Source organism: Hypanus sabinus, chromosome 7 (genome assembly GCF_030144855.1).
Source record: "Hypanus sabinus isolate sHypSab1 chromosome 7, sHypSab1.hap1, whole genome shotgun sequence".
Classification (NCBI taxonomy): Eukaryota; Metazoa; Chordata; class Chondrichthyes; order Myliobatiformes; family Dasyatidae; genus Hypanus; species Hypanus sabinus.
In genome coordinates this window covers 57,819,649-57,839,143 of record NC_082712.1, presented here as the reverse complement: position 1 = coordinate 57,839,143, position 19,495 = coordinate 57,819,649, and the positions used below count along the sequence as shown (strand labels likewise).

General features: G+C 41.1%; 1 protein-coding gene across 2 annotated transcripts in view; it reads right to left on the bottom strand.

The window, feature by feature from the left end:
- Nucleotides 1-14,576: 14,576 nt before the first annotated feature.
- The window catches only part of anp32b (acidic (leucine-rich) nuclear phosphoprotein 32 family, member B), a 68,036-nt gene continuing 63,117 nt past the window's right edge, over nucleotides 14,577-19,495 (bottom strand). For both annotated transcript variants that reach the window (XM_059974706.1, XM_059974705.1), the window contains exons 6-7: nucleotides 16,875-16,941; nucleotides 14,577-15,148 (exon numbers count right to left, since the gene is read on the bottom strand). In XM_059974706.1, the coding sequence (XP_059830689.1) occupies nucleotides 15,075-15,148; nucleotides 16,875-16,941 (141 nt within the window). In that variant the 3' untranslated portion in view covers nucleotides 14,577-15,074. The remainder of the gene's footprint in view (nucleotides 15,149-16,874; nucleotides 16,942-19,495) is intronic.

The window sequence follows — 19,495 nt, the reverse complement described above, 5'->3', positions numbered from 1 at the left end:
ATTATCAGACTTTTGAATTTGGTAACATTATGGGAGCTCATTTATATGTGGGTTTATAACCCAGGGACTACCTGTTGCCTCGAGGTAAAGTGAGTGTTTAGAGTGTGGGACTGAGCTCACACAGCAGCAGTGTTCCCTCCCCTCTAATTTGTAATGAGCAGTGTGCACAAAAATCTTGTGCTGTGCAATTTTTTGCCCAATGACAACGTGTGTGCACTAAATAATTTCTTCATTAAAAACAGTATAAATAAGCCAGTTCTAAAATCTGCAGACAAATCATTGCAAACTTCACTTTGTTAACACCATCCGCATCAGAAACCGGAAAAGAAAATGTGATTGTGTATGATCATGAAATATACTTAACATGCTAATGGGGTAGAGTGTGATGACCTTTTAATCAGAGTTTAAGTTCCTTTCTGCGCTAGTAGCATAAGATGCATGCACACACACCTTAGAGGGGGCATTGCTCAGCAGCCCCTTCTAAGGATGGAAAAGCAGACTAGGAAGGCTGATTAGCTTCATTGGGATCTTTTGTCTTGAAAGAATGATTATATCCAAACCTACTCTTAAAATCAAAGCCTACACCAGAGATTCACAATTGTTAGACTTCGTAATCAATTCATTTGAAAGGTCACTGCATGTCCACAAAACTGTTTCTTGTTCAACCAACCTTCTGATTATTAAAGTGTGTACTACATTCTGGGGATTTTATTGCACACAAAATAATATTCAATTCATATGACAAAAACAGTTTTTTCAATGATAACACCAATAGCTTGTGCGCCTTGCCTGGAATGCAATGGCATCATATCTTTTCTATCAGCAGTAGTTCCTACCACAACAACCAGTAATATTGCTTTACACATGCATAGTTTGTTCCAACAAGTTTAAAGGCTTTTCAGGCCAGTATTTTACAGGAAATTGCTATTATTTTGGGGGTACAGTAACATTCATTGTACGTGAATTAACATTACCCCTGAACTCCTGAAGTTAGTGAACACTTTTTAACAGCAACATGCACAAAATGCTAGAGGAACTCAGCAGGTCAGGCAGCATCTATGGAAATGAATTAAACAGTCACCATTTTGGGCCGAGACCCTTCTTCGGGACTGAAAGATGTGAGAACAAAAAAAAGTGGAGGGAGGGGAAGGAGGCCAGCTGTAAGGTGAAAGGTGGCAAAGGTTGAGGGCTGGAGAGGAAGGAATCTGACAGGGGAGGAGAGTGGACCATTGAAGAAAGGGAAGGAGGAGGGGACCCAGGGGCAAGTAATAGGCAAGAAGAGGTAAAATGTCAGGGTGGGGCAGATTTTTTTTACAGGAAGAAGAATTACATGTCTTTTTAACAGATGTGGTAAGTACTCCATATACTAGGTTGCAATGTTAATAAATAACAACTTGGCAATTGTTCTCATCCTCTCATGAGGTTTATCTTCCAGTCAAAATCATAAGCGTTAGTAACATAAGTGAGGAATCCAGAGCAAGGATTAGTACTTGGAGCAAGGGGATGTTGTGTACAAAGAGTGGACTCTCATAAGGGTAGAAGTGGCTGCTGGATCTTCTGGATGTTTCAAAAGAGACATGTAAAAGAGGTGGGGGAATGACATTGCTAATCAGGAATAGTATCACAGCTGCAGGGAAGATGGACGTTGTGGAGGGATGTTCCACTGAGTCAGTGTGTGTGGAAGTGACAAACAGGAAGGGAGCAGTCACTGTAGTGGGAATGTAATACAGATCCCCTCTCTCCACACCCCCCCACCCAACACACACCTCATCAGCAAAAGAAACAGGAACAGATCAGGAGGTAGATGTTTGAAAAGTGCAAGTTATTGTTATAGGTGGTTTCAACTTCCAGGACAGATTCCTAAGGCAATATGGACAAGCCAACTGGAGAAGAGGCTATGCTGGATTGAGGTGTCAAAAGATATCTTTCAGTGGACAAGCATTTTGGAGACAGTGACCACAACTTCCTGACCTTTAGCCTAGTCTTGGATAGGAGCAGACAATGTGAGGAAGTATTTAATTTGGGGGAGGGCTAATAATGATGCTATTAGACAGGAACTTGGAAGCATAAATTGTACAGATCTTAGGGCAATGTACAATAGAAATAGGAGGTTGTTTTGGGGTCAATTTGCATGGTGTTCTGGATAGGTTTGGGAAAGGATTGTAGGGTGAAGGAAGAATTGTTGACAAGCGAGGTACAGGTTAGGAAGCAAAGATCAGACATGGCTCTTGTAAGTTGCAAAGGAGCTTAAGGAGAAACTTAGGAGAGTTAGAAGGAGTGTGAGAAAGCCTTGGCATATAGGATTATGGGAAACCCCAAGGCATTTTCCACATACATGAAAAACAGGAGGATTACTAGAATGAGGGAAAGACTGATCAGGTATAAAAGTAAAAACATGTACCTGGACTCAGAGGAGGTAGAGGTAGCGAGGTCCTTTAATGAATACTTTGCTTCAGTATTCACCAGAGGGATTTTGATGAATGTGAGGTCAGTGTTGAACAGTCTAATGTGCTGGAACATTTTGAGGTTAAAGAGGCAGTGTTGGAACTTTTGAAAAACATTAGGATAGATAAATCCTGGGGTCAGACAGGATATATCCCAGGTTACCATGGGAAGCAAGGGAAGAGATTACTTCATGGTTGGCAATGATCTTTGTGTCGTAACTGGCCACAAGAGTCATACCAGATGATTGCAGGATAGCAAATGTTGTTCAAGAAAGGTAATGGAGGTAATCCTGGGAATTATAGACCCGTGAGTCTTACATTAGTGGCAGACAAACTATTGGAGAGGATTCTTGGAGACAGGACTTACAGATATTTGCAGAAACAGAGTCTGTTTGAGATAGTCAGCATTGCTTTGTGAGGGGCAGGTCATGTTTCATGAGCCTGATTGAATTCTTCGAGGAAGTGACAAAACAAATTAACTGGGGCATTTGGTGTATATGGATTTTAGCAAGGTTCACTGAGAAAGTCGGGAGGCTTGGGATCCAAGGAAACCTGGCAGTATGGATTTAGAATTGGTTTGCCAACAGAAGACACTGGGTACTAGTAGATGGAGTATATTCTGCCTGGAGGCCCATAACCAGTAGAGCTCTGCAGAAATCTGTTCTGCACCTTGTTTTTTGAGATTTTTATAAATGGCTTAGATGAGGATGTGGAAGGTTGACATGAAAGGGTGGTTAAGAAAGGCATATGGAGTATTGGCCTTTGTGCATTGGGGTATTGAGGTCAAGGTCCACTATGTAAAGGTACTGTGCATAGTGTAAAAAGTGGCATGGTATCTTAGTGTTAGCACAATGTTTTACAGTACAGACAACCCAGGTTCAATTCCCAACATCGCCTGTAAGGAGCTTGTACGTTCTCTCCACAACCTCTGGGTGCTCCAGTTTCCTCCCACAGTCTAAAGACCTACGGGTTGGGAGGTTAATTGGTCATTGTAAATTGTCCCATGATTAGGCTAGGATTAAATCAGGGGGCTGCTGGTTGGTGCGGCTCAAAGGGCTATTCTGTGCTGTATCTCAATAAATGAACAAAGTTGTTGTAGTTTACAATGAGACTTTGAGAAGATGCACAGCTGGGTGTAGAAGTGGCAAATGGAGTTCAATCTGGATGAGTGTGAGGTAATACTCCTTGGAAGGTCAAACTTGCTGCGCAAATTGATAGGGTGGTTAAGATTGGCCTTTGTGCATCGGGATATTGAGTTCAAGAGCCACTGGGTAATGTTGCAGATCTATAAAACTCTGATTAGACCACACTTGGAGTATTGTGTTCAGTTCTGGTCATCTCGTTATAAGAAGTAGTGGAAACTTTAGAGAATGTGCTGAGGAGATTTACTGAGGTGCCATCCAGATTAGAGAACACGTCGTATGCGAAAAGGTTGAGCAAGCTAAGGCTTTTTTCTTTGCAGTGAAGGATGACAGGAAACTTAATGAAGGTGTAAAAGATGACAAGAGACTTGGAGTAAGTGGACAGTCAAAACTGTTCTCCCAGGGTGGCAATGGCTAACAAGAAATCATACAGTTAAGGCGAATGGAGGTACGTATAGGTTGAGGGGGAGGATGTCAGAGGTAGGTTTTGGGGTAAGTGCATGGAACTATTTGGGAAGGAAGGGTTAGATTTATCTTGGAGTAGGTAAAAAGGTCCATAAGATCATAAGACATAGAAGTAGAATTAGGCCATTCAGCCCATCGAGTCTGCTCCGCCACTCAGTCATGGCTCATCCTGGATCTCACTCAACCTCGTACACCTGCCTTCTCGCCATAACCTTTGATGCCCTGACCAATCAGGAAACTCTCAATTTTTGCTTTAAATATACTCTCAGATGTAACCTGCACGACTGTGGCAGAGCTCTCTAGCTGAAAGAATTCCTCCTTAACTCTGTTCTAAAGAGTCACTCCTCGATTCTGAGGCAGTGCCCTCCAGTTCTGGATTCCAACACCATAGAAAGCATCCACCTCATCTAGTCCTCAACATTTGTTAGGTTTCGATGAGATCGCCCTGCATTCTTCTAAATTCCAGTGAGTATGGGCAGAAAGCTGCCCAACGCTCCTCATTCCCAGAATCATCCTCATGAACCTCCTCTGGACTGTCTCCAATGACAACACATCCTTTCTGAGATTATGGGACCCAAAACTGTTAACAATACTCCATGTGTGGCCTGACTAGTGTCTTGTAAAGGCTCAGCATTATCTCCTTGTTTTTATCATTCCCCTTGAAATGAATGCCAACATTGCATTTGCCTTCTTTACCACAGACTCAACCTGTACATTAACCTTCTGAGAGTCTCGCACAAGTGCCCTTGCACCTTTGACGTTTCAATTTTCTCCCCATTTAAATAATGGTCTGCACTTTTGGTCCTTTTACTAAAATGCATTATCATACATTTCCCAACACTGTATTCCATCTGCCACATTTTTTGCTTATTCTTCCAAGTTGTCGCATTTCCTCCTTGGCACTACCTACCCCTCCACCTATCTTCATATCGTCTGCAAACTTGCCACAAAGCCACCAATTCTTTTATCTCAATCTCTGACAAACAATGTGAAATATAGTGGTTCCAATCCTGACCCCTGAGGAACACCACTAGTCACTGGCAGCTCACTTTATTCCCAATTGCTGCCTCCTGCCTGTCAGCCATTCCTCTATCCATGCCAGTATCTATCCTGTAACGCCATGGCATTTTATCTTGTTAAGTATCCTCATGTGCGGCACCTTATCAAGTGCCTTCTGAGAATCGAAGTAAATGGTATTCACTGCCTCTCCTTTGTCCACCCTGCTTGTTACTTCCTCAAAGAACTAACAGATTGATCAGGCAGGATTTCCCTTTACAGAAACCACGCTGACTTTGACTTGTTTTATCATTAGTCTCCAAGTACCTGAATCCTCGTCCTTAATAATGGACTCCAACACTTTCCCAACCACTGAGGTCAGGCTAACTGGCCTTTAATCGTGTACAGTTCTGGTCACCGAATTATAGGAAAGATATCAATAAATTAGAGAGAGTGCAGAGACGATTTACTAGGATGTTACCTGGGTTTCAGCACTTAAGTTACAGAGAAAGGTTGAACAAGTTAGGTCTCTATTCATTGGAGCGTAGAAGGTTGAGGGGGGATTTGATCGAGATATTTAAAATTTTGAGAGGGATAGATAGAGTTGACGTGAATAGGCTGTTTCCATTGAGAGTAGGGGAGATTGAAACGAGAGGACATGATTTGAGAGTTAGGGGGCAGAAGTTTAAGGGAAACACGAGGGGGTATTTCTTTATTCAGAGAGTGATAGCTGTGTGGAATGAGCTTCCTGTAGAAGTAGTAGAGGCCAGTTCAGTTGTGTCATTTAAGGTAAAATTGGATAGGTATGTGGACAGGAAAGGAGTGGAGGGTTATGGGCTGAGTGCGGGTAGGTGGGACTAGGTGAGATTAAGAGTTCGGCACGGACTAGGAGGGCCGAGATGGCCTGTTTCCATGCTGTGATTGTTATATGGTTATAATTTCCTTTTTTTTTGCCTTCCTTCCTTCTTAAAGAGTGGAGTGACACTGGCAATTTTCCAGTCCTCTGGAACCATGCCAGTATCAAGTGATTCTTGAAAGATCATAACCAATGCATCTGCTATCTCTTCAGCAACCTCTTTCAGAACTCTGGGATGTACTCCATCTGGTCCAGGTGACTTATCCACCTTAACACCTTTCAGTTTGCAAAGCACTTTTTCCTTTGTAATAGAAATGGCTCTCACTCCTGCTCCCTGATGCTCACGGACCTCTGGCACACTGCTCATGTCTTCCAGTGAAGACTGATACAAAATATCCATTAAATTCAGCTGCCATTTCTTTGTCAACCATTATCACCTTACCAGCACCATTTTCCAATGGTCCAATATCAACTCTCACCTCCCTTTTACTCTTTATATAACTGAAAAACTCTTGGTATCCTGCTTTATGTTACTGACTAGCTTGCCCTCATATTTCATCTTTTCCCTTCTTATGACTTTTTATAGTTGTCTTTAGTTGAATTTTAAAAACTTTCCAATCACCCAACTTCGCTATGTTAAATGCCCTTCTCTTGGCAATCCTCAATTCTCCTTGTCAGCCACAGTTGCCTACTCCTACTGTCTGAGAACTTCTGTGAGACATATCTATCCTGTGCTTGTGAACTATTGCCAGAAACTTCAGCCATCTCTGCTCTGCTATCATTCCCACCAGTATCTCCCTTCAATCCACCTGGACAAGCTCCTCTCTCATGCTTCTGTAATTCCATTTATTCCAATGTGATACTGATACATGTGACTTTCACTTCTCCCTCTCAGATTGCAGTATGAATTCAATCATTTTATGATCACTTCCTCCTAAGGGTTCCTTTACCTTAAGCTCCCTAATAAAATCTGGATTATTACACAACACCTAATCTAAGATAGCCTTTCCCCGAGTAGGCTCAAGCACAAGCTGATCTAAAAAGCCATCTCGTATGCATTCAACAAATTCCCTCTCTTGCGATCTGACACCAACCTGATTTTCCCAATCCCCTAGTACTGTATATTGAAGACCCCATTACAATTGTGACATTCCCCTTATTACCTGCCCTTTCCAGCTCCCTCTGAGATCTCAACCCCACATCTTGGATACTATTTGGAGGCCTATATATGATTCCCTTAATGGTTTGTTTACCCTTGCAACTTGATAACTCCACCCACAAAGATACAACATTCTCTGACCCTATGTCACGTCTTTCTAAGATGTAATTCCATCTCTTACCAACAGAGCCACACCACTGCCTGTGCCTTCCTGCCTATCCTCTTAATACTAAGAGTATCCTTTGATATTAAGCTCCCAACTATGACTTTCTTTCAGCCATGGCTCAGTGACGCCCACTGAGGTCAGCACAACATCATGGGCGTGTACTTTCTTATGTTCTAACAAACAAACCTACAGATGCTTGAAATCTAAAGTAGGAAATGCTGGAAATACTCAGTAGGTCAGGCCACATCTGTGGGAAGAGAAACAGGGTTAATGCTTCAGGTCTAAGAATCTTTGTCAGAACTGGGAAGGAGACAGCTTGTTAAATTGCAAAAATTGTTGGAAGGAGATATCTCTGATGGAGCAATGCTAGGTGACCATTATCCTGTGAATGAGTTAGAGAGTGAGAACATAAAACAGCAAAGGATATGTCCAGCCTGACCTACTGACCATTCTTCCTGCTCCAGATTTTGCAACTCCTACAACTTTTGCTTTCTAAATACTCCCATTCAGTCACTGACCAGACAACCTTGATAAGGGCTTATCCCGATGGTGACCTGATTTTGTCCTATCAGAGGCATCCACTGTCCCTATATTTCCACCGTTTTCTGTTTTTATTTTTCTTACGTTGTAATCTTTATTTTACAATAAACTCTCCTTCAGTATTATACAGAGATGTTGATGGTTTATTCCTTTAGAGGAGGGGTAGGAGCCCAAGGATACAGATTTAAGGCATTTAGGGAGATTTGGGAAATGAGAATTTTTTTTTGAAAACACACCAATTACAATGGTCTGATCTGGTCCCTGGAGCATCTATCATTAGAGAATTAAAATGCATACTTAAAAACAAAGTAATTACAAGCCCTGGGAAAAGACCAAGGGGAACATAGAATGAATTTAACAGGGTTTTCTCAGAAATATGATGGGCCAAATGGCCTCTTCTAATGAAGTATCATGTTTCAATTAGTGAAAGCAGGGGAAGATTTTTACTGGAATGAAGTGCTAGTAACTTCAAACATTTAAGTGTTGATGAAGTGTGACATTATTTTCATACAACTGAATACTTGTATCATGTTGTTCATAAATAAAACAAGGTGATTACTCCTACTTAGCTGCAGCAATTATCACTTTTCCAGTGAGGATTATTGCATGGTTACACATGGAGAAGATGAGATATGTAGAAAAGGAGATTAACACCTGCTCCTTTAAGATGGCACCTCACAAACCAGGGCAGGCATCGCTTGAAAGACTCCCCTGCCATTTTTGACACAAGGCTCTCCAAGACCCAGATGAGTTATTACTAAATAGAATCATGCTACAAGAAATGTAACCAAATGAGTCATTACCAAATAGAATCTTGCAAAATGAACAACCTCCTCTGCTCTCTCACACACAATACAAAATAACTTCCATTTTGGAGGGGTTTTTGTTCAGGCAAGACATTAAACAAAGGCCCTGCCTCTTCTCACAAGTGCACATAAAAAGATCCCGCAGTACTATTTTTTTAAGAATGGGGAGATTCTTCCCAATATTGCAAATGTTTATTCCTTACACAGAAGGTACAAAACTTTGAGAATGTGTACTCTAAGAGAGCTTCCATCCCAGTGTTATGAGTCTTGAATGGACCTCTGAAAAGAAAAAGTTGAACTCTCAATCTCACAATCTACATCATCATGGTCCTTGTAGCTTATTGTCTACCTACACTGCATTTGCTCTGTAATTGTAACATTATATTCAGCATTATGTATTGCCTTCCCCTTGAACTACCTTGACATTGTAATGTGAATGGCATGAGAAATACTTTCTCAGTGCAAGTCAGTGAAACAAAAATAGACCAATTACTCAGCTACAAGTACTTCATTACCTGTTAAGCTCTTTCGCACTGCCTGGAAGTGCAATTTAAATGGAAGCACTTTTCTAATATTGTGGCTTCCTACTCTTGGAAACATGTTGGTTTCACTAACGTTCCAGCTTCCCTAAATTGACCGTTTTCTTTAAAGAAAGAGGCAGAAAATAAAAGTTGATTAGACAGAGTTAAAAAGTTGGAGTCATGCAAGGCAGGTGTGAGATGAACTTGTATAGGTAATGCAGCACTGCGTTGCAACAGCAGCTACGTGTAGCACACCTGGTACCAGGGAGAACCTGCTCACAAAGGTACATTAACAACTTGAGGAATATCCTGATCAAAATCAACATCAACGGACATGCACATCAAGATCAGAGAAATGAGAACCCAGTGACTGATGAATGAATCGAACTGCTGGGTGGATGCCTGGAATGCTCTGCCAGAGATGGTGATGGAAGCAAACACAGTAGTGGTGTCAAACAGCCATTTAGACAGTCATACAGGAACTGGAGGGTAGACCACATGCTGGCAGATAGATTTAGTTTAATTTGGTATCACGTTTGGGATAGAGATCATCAGCCAAAGGGACTATTCCTTCATATGCTTCATTGGAAGGTCTGAAACGGAGCCACAAACATTTGGATAAACCAATAGGTTTTAAGATGCACCCAAGAGCAATGCAAGGAAGCAGACATATTTAGGGAGGGAATTCCAGAGCTTAGAAGCTGCGTTGCTTTTGAATGTCAAATTAGAATAAATTAAATTTAGGGATGATTGAGAGCCCAGAACTGTAATAACAAAGATCTTGAGCAAAATTCATAATTTTGTTTGGCCTTAGTGAAGTTATTGAATTCTGTAACAATCCTAATAGCTACTTTCACAGGAGTAAAATTGTCACATTTACTTCCCCCTCCTTTCCCGCAGAACATCGAAGATTACCTTGTATCAAAGTGATGCTAAAGATCCCATTGACATGGCTTCGAGTATGTTTAATCAAAATTACTGCTTCAATCATAGATATTGTTGAGATAATTACACACACCTGTGCATGCAGGAACACACACAGTATTCTGTATGTAAGACAATCCAAATAAGCCCTAAACACAAATCTCTCCAAAACATTCTTGCAGAAAGAATTGAACAGGTGCATGTACTTTTTTACATTTTAAGCTCTGGTGTGATTATTAACAAATGCACTTTGAAGTTTACAACCTGCTATCCAAACCATAAATAGTAGATGCAAATCCATTTGCAATTTTCAAGGAGGATATATATATATTTTCTACACATATAAATCATTTCTTCCCCAACAATAATAAATGCTGAATACACATCATGTTTATTTTGTCATGGAGAGCACTTTCTCTATAAGCCAATTTAATCAACGAATATTCCAAGCAATAAATCAAAAATATTTTACACATCTTTACCAGACTTGAGTCTGTAAACACGCATCTTCCTCCCGTGCCTATTAATTTGGAGTTATCTCAGGGCATTGTTACCTTGCTCATTTTCTTTAAGCTCGCATTAGCAAATGAGCAGGATAACGTGCGCCAAATACAACGGTGTTTGCAATTTCCACTCAAACAATTCAGCAGAATATTTGGAAACTTGCTTACCCAATCTGGAAAGGTTTCTAGATTGTAAAGGGGAGCAGAGTGATCAAGCTACAATTTTTACTTTGCTAAGGACTGGTATCGTTTAAATACTACACTTAAATCGTGCAACTAGGAAATCAGTCTGCTTTCTTTTTAAGACTGTTCTGAGATTATTCTTACGCACTATTACTAATCACATGGCAATGCCACCAACTTATCAGCTGTTAAGCTCCTTTTATGGCATGGACCCAATAGCACCATGTACCACAACTTTCAAAACATTCCTATGCTAGAACGTACTAAACACAGAAGTGAGAGTCAAGTTAGTAATAATGACTGTAATGCCTTTGTTAATTTTTATTCTTTAGCTAACATCACTCAAGAAATAAGAGATTTTATTTAATGCTTGTGGGAGCTTTGTGTATACAAGTAAGCTACTGCATTTGTCTATGTAACAATGGTCACATTTCAGAATTAATATATTGGTTGCAAATCTCATTGGCTCATCCTGAGATTAAAACAGTTTAAACATTTTTTTTAATTTTAAGAACTGCATAATAAAGTTATTCGTTCCACAATGAAGGGAATTGAAAAACACAAGGAGGATAACATTCTGATTTTTAGAGTTTATAAATTTCTTCCTTTAGATACATGACATTCTAGATTTAAAAACTTGACTTTTATCACCAATGGGAAACATCTTGTCATCCCCTACATCACTCCTTCATGCATCAAAACTCCAACCAAACTAAACAATGGTATTCAAACTCAGAAAAAAAGAAACAACAAATGCTGGGATCTAGATAAACACAATGCAGTAAGAACTCAGTGGGTCAATCAGCATCTGTGGTGACAAATATTGCAAGTCAACAGGCTGATACTCTACATCAGGACCCCAGGACTGCGTCAGACCCTAATGCAGGGCCTTAACTCAAATGGTCAGCTTTTGCCTCATCTAAGGAAGGATGTACTGGCATTGTGGAGGGGTAGACATTCCTGAAAATGATCCTGGGAAGGAAAGGGTTAACACCTGAGGAGTGTTTGATGGTTCCGAGCCTGTACTCACTGAGGTTTAGAAGAGTGAGCAGAGGTGTCACTGAAATCTATCAAATATTGAAAGCCAAGATAGAATGGATGTTTCCTATAGTGGGGGAGTCCAGGACCAGAATGCACATCCTCAGAAAAGAGGGGCATCGATTTATAGCAAAGATGAGAAGATATTTCTTCAGCCAGAGGGTAGTGAACCTGTGGAATTCATTGCCACAGACAGCTGTGGAGCCCAAGTCATTTGGTATATTTAAAGTGAAGTTTGATAGCTTCTTGATTCTTGATTCAAGGACATCAAATGTTAGAGGGAGAAGGCAGGAGAATGGGGTTGAGGGCATTAGTAAATCAGCAATGATGGAATGGCCAAATTCTGCTCCTATAACTTATGATTTTATTGTCCATGAATGCTAATTTAAATGCTGAGTTTGTGTTCAAAATCATTCTGACAGAGCATAACATCACATCTGGAACCCCAGCATTCTCCCTCCTAAATCCCTTATTCGTATTAACTATAGAACTTATGGCCACAATTGACCCTCTTGACTAGAAGATTCTGAGTTCAGGTCATACTCCAGAGATTCCACAAAATCCCTGGCAGACATTCAGATGAGCTGCTAAGCCAGATCTGCTTTCTCAAGTGAAGGGACAAAATCATATTGTAATATTTGTTAATGAGCAGGGGAACAGCCTTCTACCCTTCGCAATGCTGATCATTCAATCAAAAATGAAGACCGCGTTGCTGTTTTATGGGAACTCCACGCTCACAAATGATCTGATATGTATCTTGCAAGTGTAGTTAACTTCTAAACTACTTAACTGGTTGGAAATTGCTTTAGGATGAAAGGTGCTTTTACGATGTGAGTCTTTCCTTAGTGAGGAAAGTGTGGAGGCTCTAAGGAAATTCCCAAGGCCAAGATCAAACATCAACAGCTGATTAATATGCAGTACATCCCGCCGGCATTTTGTGTCAAGTCTGAGAACAGACACTCTCTGCAGGAGTTCGGTAAAACTTCCTTCACCCTGCTTATGGTTTACTGAATTAGACCCCTATTCAAACATTGGGTAAGGGACACAGCTATATTAGCAGAAATCTATTTATTTGTGTGTGTTTCTCCTTCCACAGATATTACCTGACCAACTGAATGCTGGCAACTTTTTCTGTATTTATTTCAGATTTCAGATCTTCAGTTTTTTTGTTTATTTTGCCCTCTGAAAGTGTTGGGATCTTCATGTGGAAAGCACTGTTATTTTTTAAGATACCAATAATGGGGATAAGCTACAAGTTTCAATAAAGATGAATTACTGAGGTGACCCAGGTTGAATTGTTGACCCTGACAGACATATCCTGCTCAACTGACTTATTACTGGGCACAGATCCCTGAGAGTTTGGGAGACCGGTGAGAAGTCCGCATTACCACTCCTGCAAGATGTGTGGTTTTTTTTTAAAGAAATGATATCATAAGAATAAAACTAGAAACAGGAGATGACCAAACAGTCCTCTGTACAATTTAATATAACAGGATTATTCCTCTGCTCCACTTTAATCATCCAGTCATCTTATCTACTAATTCAGCTGGTGTTAAAAGAAATTCTGTATTACATAAACTTGAAAATTAAGAAACCACACCCTCCTCAGAGATTGAGTATTTCAGAATTCTATAGCCAAGAGGGATGTGAAAGCTAGATTATTTGGGTTGTTTAAGAGGAAACATACAGAGCATTTTTCAAAGCATTAGATTAGTAAATTGAAGACTCATAATATAACTCATAGTTATTGGCTCATAAAAGGAGATGGGGCTCGGAGCAGGCCGGCCTTGATCATACCAAAAATGGTGGGGCAGACTTGAGGGGCCAAAGGGCCTACTCCTGCTCGTATTTTCTTGTGTTCCAAGTACAGTGCAAAGCAGAACAAAGGGACCATGATGGTGCACTGTGAAGGTTGATCACATGCTCTCCACCAATAACACTGATTGTGGCAACTGGTGTTTATCAAGTCACAAGCGCACACATCAAGTCCAAGGCACAAGAGTTGCTCCCCGAAATAAACCCAATTTTAAACAATGCAAAAAAAAAGGCCACAACATTTACAAGTATATCATGACCAGCAAGAACAGCATTAAAACTAGACACAAATCAACTGAACATACAAAATACTGAGCCAGAGCGGGTGGGGTTTTAAGAGAGGCAAGAGGTAGCAACCCTATGGGACAAGTTCCAGTAGGTACTTTTCCCAGGATGATACGTAGCTGAGAACAGGTGGAATAATTCATCGCACAGAGGGTTGAGAATGATTCGATCTACTGTGAATCCTCAGCCACTGAGTATGTTTGAGGTTGAGACTGATGAGATCTTTGGATGCTCAGAGCTTTAGGGAAAATGCATTTGAGCCTGGGAAGTGGAGTTAGGAGAAAGGGTCAGCCATGATCGTAAAACGCAAACAGAGCAAGCTCTGCTCTTACAGTTATGTCCCATAGTGGGCAGTGGCGAGTCAACTTCAACTTTAATTCTCCAGGACAACCATCCTCAGGCAGTCCTATTGAGCATTTTTCTGAGATTGTGTTCCTCTTTTCCTGATTTCTTTGTCCTTCCTGTACCTCAAATGGATGCTCAGTCCTGTTTTAAGAGCTCAGGTTTCCCAAGAACTCTTGATGCACAAGTCTTGACTATCTGGCTATGCTGGGCATCACTTTGTCCCCTTATTCACATGGATGGGCAGATTTTGAGCAGAGGCACAGACTCCAGGTTACACCAGGAGTCTGGAATCCCATCTACTTAGGGATGCCACCGTGCTTATTCCCATTCCCACCAAGATAGCTACCTTCCACACTAAAAGCCCAGAAACTGAACTTAAAAATGAATAGGCTTTTTAAAAGAAACCATTTATTAACTTTCCAAAAACTGTTAGTTTAGAAACATCTTGCATTTGTAAATAACACCCAAAATGGTATTGCAATGTAGAACAAATCCAAAATTTTAAGATTTTATTTACAAAGCTTTTGACTTACATAAAGATCAATGCTATAACCTCTCTGTAACAGGCAGCCATTTTACAAACATGACTATCCAAATCACTTCATCTGTTCTTGTTGCTATGGTAATAGTCTTAGCAGGAAACCTAAGAAACCCCAACATCATAAAAGCACTGGACCAAATTCTACCCAGTTTTACTACTCCATGGAATATCGATTAACTGCATTATAAATACATGGAATGTCAAGACAGTGACAACTGCTGGCTCAGTGATATTCAGTGCTGTGACGATACCCAGCAATTGCCAATCTGGGGTAGGGCTCAAGAGGGGCAGGAAGGGCAGTAGAGCCCATTGAGTACTAAATAGTCTTTCAGGTCACTTGGATTCCTAATCATCATCTTCTTCCCCTTCATCGTCTGTGTCTCGTTTTCTTTTCTGTCCTTTTGCACATTCATCTTCATCTGTAAAATGACAGCAAAGTTTTTCAGCCATGAGCTTCAGGTCAACGTATTTTACTGAATACCCGCATAGCACTTTAACTGAATACTCTGTATTCTGATATTGCTTTCCCCTTATCGGAGCTCAGTGTACCGATGTGATGAACTGATCTGTACGGATGGCATGCAAAGCAGTTGTTCACTGTACCTCAGTACATGTGACAATAATAAACCAACTTATCATTTGTCACCACGTACCTCACAATATGGGGTGGCACGGTAGTGTAGTGGTTAGCTCAACGCTTTACAGTACCAGCGACTTGGGTTCAATTCCCACCACTCCCTGTAAGAATTTTGTATGTTCTCCCTATGACCGCATGTGTTTCCTCTCACATTCCAAAGACATTCCGGCTTGTAGTTTAATTGGGCACCGTAAACTGTCCTGCGTTGGGCTAGGATTAAAATCAGCAGTTACTGGGCAGTACTAATTGAAGGGGAGGGAGAAAGTGAAGGAGGGATGGATGGATATCTTTGCTTGTTGCTTCAAACAGCTATCCATTAAAATGTGGCTTAGCTACTTTCACGAAGCAAATGTTAGCCCTCAACTAGGTTTATCATCACAGCACAGATTTTGGAATGGTGTCATGGTCAAGACTAGGGGTAAAAGTTAGAATAAACTGAATGGTATCAGGGTTGAGAGACTGAAGGGCAGCACACTGGCACGATCAGGAGAACTGCTGCCTCATAGAACATGTTCTGCCTCCTAGAGGTCCGTGACCAGTGGTGCTCCGCAGCTATCTGTTCTGGGTCTCCTACTCTTTGTTATTTTATAAGATGACTTAGAAAGTGGAAGGGTGAGTTAGAAAGTTTGCAGATGACAAAGGTTGGTGGTACTATACGTAGTGCAGAAGGTTGTTGTAGGCAGTAATAGGACATTGACAGGATGCAGGGCTGCACTAAGAAATATCAGATGGTGTTCAATCTGGAAAAGTGTGAAGTGATACAGGTACTCTCTGGAAGGTCAAACTTGATGGCAAAGCACAATGTTTATGGAAAGATTCTTAACAGTGGGGAGGAACAGAGGGATATGGGGTTCATGCCCATAGATCCTTCAAAGATGCCGTACAAGTTGACAAGATGGTTAAGAAGGTCTTTGTTAGGTAGGGATTGAGTTCAAAAGCCATGAGGTAATGTGGCAGCTCCACAAAACCACACTTGGAATATTGTTTTCAGTTCTGGTTGCCTCATTATAGGAAGGGTGTGATAGGGTGCAGAGGAGAGTCACTGGGATGCTACATGGATTCAAGAGCACGGTTTACGAGGGAATGTTGAGCGAGTTGGGGCTTTGCTCTGCGGAGTGAAGGAGGATGAGAAGTTTCTTGGTAAGATAATAACAGGCATAGATTTTTGAATTTGAGGCTAAAACTGATAGAACTTTGAATTCAAGTGCAAGGATTAGTTAGAAAGTGAACAAGGGTGAAAGTTATCCGAGAAGGGTGGAGTTGGCATGAGGAGACATGTGATTGGATTTGGGAACCAGGTACGACGTTATCTTTCAAAGGAGAGCTGGGAAATAACTGAAGAGAAGTCTGCAGGGTTACAATGGAAAAAAAAACTGGTGGATTTGGACTAAGTGGAGAAATTCAACAAGAGCTGACATCGGCGGGGGCGGGGGGGGGGGGTGGTGGTGAATGACTTCCTTTGCGTTGTATTTGGTCTACAGGTGAAGAAAAAGAAGTGTGGTTAATACCTTCATCCTCATCTTCCTCCTCTTCATCCTCCTCTTCATCAATTTCTCCGTCTTGTCCATATCCCTCCTGCAAAACACAGAGCAGTCTTTCAATTACAAAGCGTCTCGACTGGGCCTACGAGTAACCTTATGGGTCACACCTTCAACCTTATCCAGTCCCTTCCTACTCCTTTGAACATGATACCCCCTGGACTTGGTTACTAAGAGCAAGGGAGTCCTTCACTCTGCTCTGGTTCGTATCTTCCATAAAATTAGCATCAAAAAGGACAGAGATCAGATGGTCATTGCCATGTTGCTATATGTGAGATGACGCTGTGCATATATTAGTTTCCAATTTGCAAATTCCTTTACTGTCCAGAGTGCACAGGGAACTGAAGAGATTTAAGCCTCCCTCCTTTAAGGCTCTGGAAGCATCATTTAAGCACCAAATAACAATACATTGTTGTTGTTTGGCACTTCCTGAGCATGGTCTCAAATGTGCAAAGATGCTCAGCAATTAAATAAACGATCTCAGAGTAAAATAAAATGCATACTGGCTCACTGTGGATCAATTTCAAGATCTGGTTACCCAAAAACTACTCAAGTTTGCTGATGACACAACTGTCGTAGGCTGAATCACAGATGGTGATGAATCAGCATATAGGAGGGAGATTGAAAATCTTGCTGAGTGGTGCATAACAACAGCTTCTTACTCAATGTCAGCAAGACCAAGGAGCTGATTATTGACTTCAGGAGGAAACTATAGGTCCATGAGCCAGTCCTCATTGGAGGATCAGTTGTGGAAAGGGTCAATAACTTTAAATTCCTTGGTGTTATTATTTTGGAAGTTCTGGGTCCAGCACATAAGTGCAATTACAATAAAGAGGAGCAGTGCCTCTACTTCCTTAGGAGTTTGCGAAGATTCACCATGAGATCTAAAACTTCGACAAACTTCTATAGGTGTGTAGTGGAGAGGATATTGACTGGCTGCATCACAGCCAGGTATGGAAACAATGCCTTTGATCAGAAAATCCTACAATAAGCAATGGGTACAGCCCAGTCCATCACAGGTAAAGCCCTTCCCACCACTGAGAACATCTGCATGAAACATCGTCAGAGACCCTCAACACCCAGGTTATGTTCTCTTCTCTCTGCTGCTATCATGAAGGTGGTGCAGGAGCCTCAGGCCTTACACTATCAGGTTCAAGAATAGTTACTGCCTCTTAACCATCAGGCTCTTGAACCAAATGGGACAACTTCACTTGACCCATCATTGAAATGTTCCTGCTATTTATAGCTTAATTATTTATTATTATTTCTTTCTTTTTGTATTTGCACAGTTTGTTGTCTTTTGCAAACTGGTTGAACTCCCAGGTTGGGTGGTCTTTCATTGATTTTGTTATGGTTATTATTCTATGGATTTTTCGAGTTTGCTCGTAAGGCAATGAATCTCAGGCTTGTATATGGTGACATACATGTGCTTTGATAATAAATTTATTTTGAATTTTGCAGCTGGTGTGGAAACAGTATCGAAATGTACAGGCTTCCCTCACTCCAAAGTTACTGAAGGAATTTTCCCTCTGAGCAGCCAAGCTCAATAAACAATGTTGATTGAAAACACACACTGCTCAGATACATCCATGAGGTGGCCTTGTAGAAATGGCAGACATTCCACTTTGGGCAAAGGAATGTTTCTGTGCTCTGATTTACCATAATATGGAATTAGTTCACAATATCTGAGATAATAAGGCCCATTACACATGTACCACCTACTGGTTATGCCTCTCTATTTCCGGGCAAGCCCAGATATTTTCTTCAACCCTCTGTTGAAGGTCAGTATGCTGTCTGTTCCCCAATGTCCTACCAGATCAGAACATCAGCTGTGCAAAACAGTTCTAGAAATTCTTGGTGGAGGGCACGTGGGTGAACATCTCTTCCTCCCACCAACAGAGACACTATAACCCCGTTTCCTCCCGCTTTGGGAACGACAGCAGCACTCTTATCTATAGTTATTAGTAACAGGCACCAGGCAGATGGCAAAGGAAATTCCACAAGTGGCTATTGATCCTCACCAATTGTCACAAATGCACCATGGAAAGCATCCAATCTGAATGCAGCCCTGCTTAGTATAGCAACTGCTCTGCCCAAGACAGCAAGAAATTGCACAACTGCAGACACAGGCCAGTCCGTCATGAAAACAAGCTGTCTCACCATGGACTTTCTACTGGTTCATCCAACATAACCAAAGAACTCCCCCCCACCCCAATCATTTCCTTTTCTTCCCACTTCCAAAGGGTAAAAGATAAAAACTGCTTGGAAACAAACAGTTCCAGGTGCAAGGACAGCTTCCATCCCCCTGTTGCAATTCACTTGAACAAACCTCTTCTATGATAAAGATGAATTCTTGATCTCTCAGTCTACTTCGTTATGGCCTTGCACCTTGTCTGTCTACACTGCATTTTCTTTGTAATTGTAACACTATATTTTGCTTGTTACTGCTTTCCCCTGTACTACTGTGATTTACTAATGTAGAGAACGATCTGTTTGGATGGTATGAAATAACATTTTCACTGTATTTTAAAACGTGATAATAATAAACCAGTTATCAACGAAACAGCTGCAGCCACGAAGTTTTTCAAATG